The following is a 9,311-nucleotide window of genomic DNA, read 5'->3' on the forward strand; positions in this document are numbered from 1 at the left end:
AGGGGACGGGACGGGACGGGCTTTGCAGTGCGGGTCTGTGGCGGGTTCGGGGCAGGAGTTCTGGGCCGGGGCAGGGGTTGGGCCGCAGGAATTCCAGGCAGGGGCCGGGCCCGGCTGGGCTGCTGTCCCTCCCCCGGCGCAGAGGCTGGGCTGGACCGGGAAGCCCAGCCCAGCTCCTCCCGGCTAACAGGACGCCAAGGGAATATTTAACCTGGGAGCCTGGCCGAGAGACACAGACTCCGACAGACCGAGCCAGATTGAGCCCAGCGGGACGGGGGTCCTCAGCCGCTCCCACCCCCCGCAGCGGTTCGGGCCAGAATCCAGGCGCAGAACCTTACCGGGACCAGGACGAGAAAGCCCGGGGCAGATCCGAACCACACCCGGGACAGGACCAACCAGGCACCGAATACTGGGGCAATCCGAATCTCTCCAGGAGACCCAGGACAAAACCTAGGGGCGGAACACAGCCCCTCCCGGAGCCGCGCCCGGACAAGAAATCAAGGGCAGGACCAAGCAGGTACCAGACAGAATCCACCGGTAAAACCGAACCGAGACCACGCACGGACTTAGGGACGCAGCTGACCGGGCACAGAACCGACCCCTCCTCGGGCGCCAGACCCAGGCACCTTGCAGAATCCGGGACCAGGACTCCGGAGCAGAACTCAGGTACAGAACCGCCCGCCCCGGGCAGTGAAATAAGGACTGGAATTGGGAAAGGCGTCGGGTATCCGGCAGCTGGCGGAGAATCGGGGACTGGACCGACCGGGGCTCCAGAACTGGGATCCCGGGGGCATCAGAAACTTCTCAGCAGCCCGGTCTCTGCTGAGTTAGGGAAAGAGGCTCCAGGGGCAGAGGAGCCCGGAGCGCTCCAGGAAAACGGGATCTCAGAGCGCTCCAGGGGCAGGGGGCGCGGGGAGCCCGGAGCGCTCCAGGGACAGGGGGCGCGGGGAGCTCGGAGCGCTCCAGGGGCAGGGGGCGCGGGGGGCCCGGAGCGCTCCAGGACAGGGGAGCTCGGCGCGCTCCAGGGGCAGAGGGTGCGGGGAACCCGGAGCGCTCCAGGGGCAGAGGGTGCGGAGGACTCGGAGCGCTCCAGGGGCGGGCGCACGGCGCGCTCCCGGCCGAGCGAAGGGAGGTTTCCGGGAGCCGGGCGCTCTCCAGGGTCTGGCTCTAGGGAGCCGGCTGCCCGGGGAGTCCAGCGAACCCCCATGGGACTGGCTCCCCACGTATGTTTGTGCCAACGGCTCCGTATGCCGAGGTGCCCCCTCCCCGCCCTGGGGCCCCTCTGTGCAGCGCGCTGAGTGCTTCTCGCTCTCCTTTTCCAGCCTCCGGAGCCGCTTCACCTGCAGTCCCCGGGCACCCGGGGTTCCCCGCCCGCTCCCAGGAGCTCCCTGTCCGGCCCGGCATGAAATCTCTGCCTCCGGTTGCGCTGGGTTGCATCAGCCTGACGCTGTGTCTGCTGCACCTGCCGGGCGCCCTGCCCCTGCCCGTGGGGCGCACCCTGCTGCTGCCTAAACACAGGTGAGCACCGACCGCTGCTGCCCGTCTCCTGCATCCCCGGCCTCGGCCCCTCTTCCCATCGCCCCACCGCCCCCTGCTGCAAGGGAGTCGGGGCCAGCCTCCAAACCCAGCGGCCCTGCAGATCAGGGGTCTGTCCGAGCCTCCCCGGGGGAGAGAGGCAGAGCAGGGCTAGTGGCCACTGATGTAGGTTGCCCCTTGGGCCTGATCCCCAGAGGGCCTGTGCTCCCGCGGCTGCCATGGGACTCTGTCTCCCCTTGGAGCTGTGGGTGTGACAATCTGGGCCAGGGCTCCCAAGCTGGGCCCCCAAAATTGGTGCCTCCTTGTCCGGGAAAGTTCTGGCCCCTGCCTGGTCCCCTGCCTGAGGTGGATTTAATCAGGGGAGGTTCAGATCCTTCTCTTTTGGCTCTGACACTAGATTAGCCAAGCCTGTGTTGGGGGAGGCGTGGGAGAGGGGAGGAGAGAAGGAGCAGCATAGGTGGGGCCACAAGGCGCGGCTGCCCTCTCTCCCTCTCAGGCGGCTGTCACACCGGAGCTGGGGGCTGCCGTAGCAAGTGGGGCCTTTCCATGGGGCCCTCGGTGTTACTGAGAAGCCAAGGAGATGTTACGAAGATGCCCACCAACGTCATCAGGCGCATTCTGGGTCTCTCTCTCTCTCTTCTTTGGGCTGGCTCCGTGGAGCTCTCCCTTCGTAAGGCCTGGGCATGGCCAGGGGGGCATCCCCTTTGGCACAGGGCCCTGGCTAGCTTAGCAAACCCACCGTGACCGGGTTTCAGTGTTGTTCTAGGCAAGCCCAGGACGTGCCCTGTAACCTGCAGCCAGCGTGTCCTGATTGCCCTGAGCGCTGGTGCATGGGATGGGGCGAGGAGGGGTTCCCCTGCCCTGGAACAGAAGGGCCTTTGTGTTTGCAGCAGGTTGGCTCCATGGCCGGGGAGTTTCAGAGACACTGCGGCCTTGTCATGCAGCTCCGCTGCGGAGTCAGCGTTGGGGGGGGGGGGGGGTGTGCGGACGGAGGCTTGGTGGTGGGGACTGGCGTGTGCCTGTGTCCTGGATGCAGGCTGCCATTACACCCTGGCTGTGTGGCTGTAGCTGTGGGAGTCCCGGGATATTAGAGACAAGATGGGCAGTTCTCATTACCTGGTTGGGTGCAACAGCGCTTATGGGGACTGGCAGGTTCTCTGTGGCTGGGCGGGGAGGGAGGGAGAATGGTCTAGTGGTTAGATCCTGGGACTGGGACTCCTGGGTTCTATTCCGGACTCTGCCACACCCTGGCTGGGTGAGCTGAAGCAAGTTGTTATGCCTCCATCCTGCAGTTTTCCCAGGCCTGAAATAGGACAAAGGTGCTTAGTAAACTCCCCCAGGTGTTGAGAGGTCAAATAACAAATGACTGTGTATGAAGGAGCTGGGAGCGCTCACGTAGGAACAGCCAGCTCTCAGACGGCTTTTCATCAGTAGATCTCAAAGCACTTTCTGAACAGAAGCTGCTAGTGTTGATGAGCGGGGCGAACAGCTGGTGTGTGCCAGCCCCTGGGAGATTCAGGGGGTACTGGTCACAGAGGACAGCAGCCCAGCCTGGTGTGTTGGGGGGCTGGGGCCTGTCTGTGCTGGGCTCACTTGAAATACCTGCCTTCTGGCAGAAAAGTGGGCTGGGATTCAAACCAGGATCCGGGCAGCTCCCTGGGCAACATGGGCCTGTCCCGTTCAGCTCAGCAGGCGAGCGGTCCCCGGCCCCTAGCTTCACACCCAGACTCTCTGCTCTGTTCTGCTCCACTCAGGCTTTGTAGGAATAGTCTGAATGGGTCTCTCATGGGAGGGACGTGGGGGGAGGGGCCACCAGGGCTCTCCTTTGGGCGATCCCACTTTGGGGCAGAGAGATGGGGTTGTCTCGGATCCAGGGGGAATATTCAGCATGCATTAATGGAACTGGCCACGAGGTGGCGTGGTTGCTGGGAGTGCATTGTAGAGTGTGTGTGCATGAGAAGGGCCAGACCAATGGTCCATCTAGCCCCAGCACCTGTCTCGGACAGTGGCCGGCGCCAGGCGTGTCAGAGGGAAAGACCAGGGCAATTATCGAGTGATCCGTCCCCGTGGGGCAGTATATTTATACCTCCCCTCGCTTCTCCCTACCTAAAAACCCTCCCTCCAGATTGTCCCCCCGTGTCCCGGCTCGCCGGACCCCAGTGCATGCAGGGGTCTGGTGACCCCACCCGAGGGCGAGCGACTGCCGCAGCCCCATCCCCTGTGTTCACACGCGCGTGCACACGTGCTCCCAGCAATGCACTTTTGCTCCCTCCGCTCCGTGAACCCCCCCCGTTCCTCTGCGGCTGCACCCCTGTACTAGGATCATAATGGCTAGCGGGGCTGGGGGGAGCGGCTGGGAGAGGGTGAGGGGCTGCAGGGCAGAGGGGCTTGGCTGGGCTCCTTGGCTTGATTCATCTTCAGCTGGCTCAGAGTCTGTTTCTGATGGGGCGGGGCAGACCTCCTGCTGGGGGCGAAGGCTGAGCCAGCCCTGTGTGTCCTGAGGGGGGGGTGTCGGGCAGGTGACCCACGGAAGGGGCCAGCAGGGGTGTGAGCACAGGGGGTGCTAGGACAGGTGCAGTCAGGAGGAACAGGACAAGGGGTCCTGGCCAAGGGAAGTTTCTCAAGGAGGAGGCGGCTCTGAACATAGTGGGAATGTTTGGAGCATGACAGTGAAACGCTGCCCTGCTCTGCTCCAGTGGAGCAGACAACGCTGTGAATCCTGCACAGGGAGGGAGCGCCAGGCCGGGGCACAGCGTCCTCTGCCCGCCAGCTTCTCCTGCAAGTGTGGCACTGTCGCCTCACCCAGAGCCCCCCGGGTGGCCCTGCTGCCAGGTGCTGCCCTGTACCTGCTGCCCCCCAGCCCAGCGTAGGAGCAATGCGGGGCCGCAAGGGGGGATGGACGTTCCAAACCGCCCTGGGACCCCAGGGCCAAAAAGGCAGGTGCGGACTTTCAGGGTTACAGGCGGACTGGCAGCTACAGCTCCTGCGTGTGCCATGAGCCAGGACCACTGCAGCCTACACACACACGAGGCAACACACGTTCTCAGCCTGTCGGTGGGCAGTGCCCGCTCTGGGTGCACTTGCAGTACAAGTCCTTTCTCTATGGCAAAGCAAGTCAGGCCTTTTTCAGAGGAGTAGGTGGGCTGGGCCAGCAGTCCGGGCCCTGCCCTGGTTACAACATCTCTGGTTGCAGTGAGCGTCACGCTGAGGCTTAGGGTGCTGCATGCATTCAGCGTGCTAAACCATCAGCAATTACAGGCAGCAATAAACCTGCTTTCCCTCACCTGGCTGTGGCCGCTGACGCAGCCGGCGTGCACCGAACAGCAACAGGAACGAGAGACTCCCAGCCACACGCAGCGCTGGCTCCCTTGCCCTTGAGTCTAACCAAGCTAATCCGCCAGGCTAGACAGTCACAAAGTGCCAGGAGAGCAAGGAGTGGGGCTGGGGCGGGAGGGCAGAAGAGAAGCCAGCCCAGGGGTAGAAGGGGAACTCCACAGTCAGGACGAATCGTATGGAAATCCAGCGCAGGGCGTTTCTCCTTTTTATATTAATCAGACGGTGGCACAAGCAGCCACGGTGCTGCGCAGCAGGAGGCGCTGTGCCAGGCAGAGCCTGTGGGCTGGGGACATGGTCCAGTGCCCCGCGTTGTCCGTACAGCAACGGGGCGCCAGGTGCCGCCGTCTAAGCCCCAGGCAGCATCCGGGAGAAGCCGAAGCCCAATGCTGAGGATCTGGCCCAGGGCGAGGGTTTCTGTCTCCGGGGCTGTAGGAATTTGTCTGGTTGTTCCTTGCCCCCGGGGGCCGTGGCTGGGGGAAGCCTAGGGAAGGCCTGTCTGACACTCTCGTCTGGACACTGTCAGCTTGGGCTGTGTCTGAGCGTCCCGTGACTGGCATTCCAGAGCCAGGGCTCTGCTCCCCCCCCCACCTCATATCACAGCCTCTGCCTCAGGATTGACCCCGCCTACCCTCGGCCAAAGGGCCCTCCGGGCTCCGGCAGTGGCAGGGGGCTCACACTGCAGCTCCTGGGCGGGGGGTCTCTTCCGCTGTATGCACGGCCCTGACCTGACACGCTGTGATGGAGCCGGGGGTGTGCCGTGCCCACCTCCGCACCACGCCCGGAGGGCTGTGCGAGTCAGCATGTCCCCCCTTCCGAAATGCTCCTCCCCAGATGCACAGACTCAGGCGAGGCGCCAACGTGCGTACAGAGGAGTTAGAGGGAGCAGCGGAGGCACATATGCGAGGGGGTGGGTGTGCACAGGCGGGTGTGTGCACGTGCTATGGGGTGTGTCGGCACACATGGAGGTGGTGGTGATGGGGATGAACAGATGAGGCCAGGGCAGGTTGGAGTGTGGGGATGTGAATGTAAGTGTGGGTGTATGTGAGTGGGCGGGTGGGCACATGGAGGTTGGCATGAGGGATTGTGCATGCAGACATGGGTGGGTGGGGGCCTGAGAGGGTGCACATGGTGCGTGCATGTAGGCGTGGGTGCACGTGGGTGTGTGTATGCAGGTGTGGGTGCACATGGGTGTGTGTATGCAGGTGTGGGTGCACGTGGGTGTGTGCACGCAGGCGTGGGTGCACGAGAGGGTGTACGTGGTGTGTGCATGTAGGTGTGGCTGCACGTGGAACCCTACACCCTTGTGGAAAAGGCAGAACTATTGGCACGCCCCCTGAGTCAGCACCCGCTGGGAGGTTCCTCTGGGGAAGTGACCCTGAAACTGGCTGTGGGCCGTGTGGTGCGGGGATGGGGGAGGGCAGCAGGGCAGGGCCCAGCCCAGGTGTCACTAAGGTTCAAGAGCCAGACAGCCTGGCCTTGTGGTTAAAGCCCTGGCCTGGGAGGCAGCTGAGCCAGGCTCTGCTCGCAGATCTGCCACCGTCTCCCCTGTTTGACGTGAGCTTCCCTGAGCCCGTCTCCAGTCCCCCTGGCCTGTGATCATGGGGTGTGGGGTGGGCTCTTCCCCCGAATCCCCAGGTCTGCCCGCTCACGCCCGCACTCGTAGCTTCCCCAAGCTAAGCCAGTGCCAGGGGCGAGGGCCTGACCTCGGTGGGCACTGGAGATCCCCAGACCCTGTCCATAAGGCTCAGGGCTGGTTCAGCTCAACACAGCACTCCGGGGCTGAGGACCCCCCTACCTAAGAGATATCTCCTGCTGCAGCTGTGGTCACTGGGGCCCCCAGGGACATACAGGAGGGAGCCCCCCACTTTGGCACACTCTCCCCTGTGGGGCAGGCTGCCGAGGGCTGGGGAGTTGGGGTGAGGGGTTGGGTTTTAGGGCCGTTGGGGGGGATTAGGGTTTTGCGGGAGCTGGGGGAGCGTTCAGGAGCTCCGTGGGCGTAGGGGAAGCTGGAGGGCCCCATGTTGTGGCCTGTGGTTTTCGGGAGGCCCAGAGCCCGGGAGAGGTGGACGCCGGGGAGAGTTTTTCCAGAGGTAAAGGCTGGGACGAGCCCAGCCAGCGCTGCCCGGCTCCATGCTGCGTGTGGCACGTAGCATGTGGCTCCCAGGGGAGCGGGGGCCTGGCGGGCAGGTACGTGGCAGGGCGGCCCTGGCAGAGGCAGGCAGCAGGCATGAGTCGCCCGCTGCGGGCCGGTGTTTGCAGAGGCAGAGAGCGGGCGCCCTTTCCCCTGCGGCTCCCAACCGCCTGGTGGGATCCTGACGCTGCGGAGGCGAGGCTCTGGCTTGGCTTGTTTGGAGGAGCCAGAACTGGCACGTCTGTGGGATAAGGGCCTTTGATGCAGCGCGTGCACCTCCCTGCCGGCCCTGAGTGACTCCGGAGAGTACGTGTGCCGCAGCAGGTAGCTGCTCCTTGGGCTGGCTCCCACACTGCTGCGGTCTCACGTGCCTGCTGCTGTAGGGCGTCCCTGCCCCCCCCAGCCCGTTCGCTCCACTCCCTCCTGCTCTGGATTCCTTCCCTCCCCTCCCCTCCTCCTCCTCTCTCCACCTCTCCGCTGCCTTCCTTCCAGCCTGCCCGGCAGCCGGGCCTAGTCTGGTCCCGGCGCTGGGAGCTTCCCTGCAGCAGTGCCCTGCTAGTTTTGGTCCCGGCGCTGCGAGCTTCCCTGCAGCAGTGCCTTGCTAGTTCTGGTCCCGGCGCTGCGAGCTTCTCAGCAGTGCCCTGACGCGTCTGTACCTGTTGCTGGTGCTGTGAGCTTCCTTGCAGCAGTGCCCTGGCTGTTCGCTCTATAATTTCACAGCGTGCATTTTCTCGATGTAGCAGATTTCTCTCCCTTTTGCCTGGAATCCCCCCCCCTCCCCGAAGGACGTGCCCGCGTAGGCTGGGGAGCACTGTAGGCCAGGCTGGCTCATCTGCTCCTTGGAAAGCTGGGGGCTGGTTCCAGCAGCCGCTGTCCACTGCGGGATCTATCTCAAAGGGCTTGTTGTGTCACTGCCAGACCTCAGTCGGGTTCTGCTGCGGGAGGGAGTATGTGGGCGGCATCTGCGGCCTGGGCAAAGGCAGAACATCTCTCAGTGGGGCTGGGCAGGGGATTTGCCCTATGGCCAGGCAGTGCGCCGCTGGCCGTGCCTCCCGGAGCCCCTGCGAGACAGGCAGAGCCCTTGGGACATGGGCCATGCCGCTGGGCCCAGCTGAGAACGAGAGAGGCCAGGGAGGTCCCAGCCACAGCCCCTCCTGTCTAGTCTCCAAGGTTTGGTCCAGTCTCATCCAAACTGCACCAAGCAACGGGGCTTCCGGATCAGGGACTCGGCCCCGACACTCAGCCTATTAACTCCAGGCCATGGCTCCGCTCCCGGGCTCCCTCAGCCTCTCCGGCCTGGCCGTGTTTTCAGGCTGTCACCACCAGCAGGGATCCGGCTCGCGCAGTGGTACTGCACAGACATTCACAGACCGGCAGCAGGCCTGGGAGATGGGGAAGGGGCGGTTCCCAGGCACTGCCGCTCAGAGCGTCTTAAGGCCAATACTGCCAGACCGACTGGCCTGTTTTACACGGCAGCTGAGCACTGGAGTCGCAGGGAGAGAGGGGCCGGAGCGGGGGCCCATGCACCAGCCTCGCTCCGACCCTCTTGCACACCTGAGGGGATATAGGTAGGCCGAGCCAGGCCGTCATCCTGACCTTTGTGCTTTTCTGGTGCAGGGAGCCCCCGGACAGGAGAGCCGCCACGCCGCTGGGGAATCGGCCCCTGACGAGGAGGACGGTGGAGCTGCTCTGGGTTGGCACTGCGAGAGCTCAGCTGGACTGGGAGCAACCTGGGGGGACCCCAGCCACCCTGCCGCAGCCCCTGGGCGGCCCCAAAGGCAGAGCGCAACGCTCACTGACTGGCCCCTGGCGTGCCAAGCGCCACGCGGCCCCGCGCCGCCACCACGCCCACCTGATGCGCGTGGGCTGCGTCCTGGGTACCTGCCAGGTACAGAACCTTGGGCACCGCCTCTGGCAGCTGATGGGCCAGTCGGGCCGCCAGGACTCGTCACCCATGAACCCCAACAGCCCCCACAGCTATGGCTGAAGGAGGGGGCAACCGTGGGGCACGAGCATGTGGGACTGGATTGCTTCGGGCCAAGACCTCACCCCATGTGCTGCCGGGGGTGGCCACCCCACCCCGTACATTGTGTAGGAGCCTTTACTAAAGCGCTTCCAGAGCCAAACCCCCATTTGCTGTGTCTTCTGGTCCCATGCAGCGCCGGCTGGGATCTTGGGCTCCCAGCCCAAGGGGACAGCTGCCCCCCAGAGAAGAGCTTGCAGACCCCATGGCTGCAGGGGGTGGCCTAGCCCAGTGCATAGACGCGGGGAGGAGCAGTGGGTTTCCAGCCCGCCAGACATGCACAGA

The 9,311-nt window shown here is 64.5% G+C and overlaps 1 protein-coding gene across 1 annotated transcript; it reads left to right on the forward strand.

Annotated features, from left to right (window-relative positions):
- The first annotated feature begins 290 nt into the window (after window positions 1–290).
- ADM2 (adrenomedullin 2) lies at window positions 291–9,035 on the forward strand. The gene is made up of 3 exons (XM_026656410.1): window positions 291–666; window positions 1,323–1,518; window positions 8,621–9,035. Exons 2-3 carry the CDS (start codon window positions 1,403–1,405, stop codon window positions 8,988–8,990), a joined length of 486 nt encoding a protein of 161 aa, XP_026512195.1. The 5' UTR covers window positions 291–666; window positions 1,323–1,402; the 3' UTR covers window positions 8,991–9,035.
- Window positions 9,036–9,311: the final 276 nt, after the last annotated feature.

Source organism: Terrapene carolina, unplaced genomic scaffold (assembly GCF_002925995.2).
Source record: "Terrapene carolina triunguis isolate 2854851 unplaced genomic scaffold, T_m_triunguis-2.0 Scaffold230, whole genome shotgun sequence".
NCBI lineage: Eukaryota > Metazoa > Chordata > Testudines > Emydidae > Terrapene > Terrapene triunguis.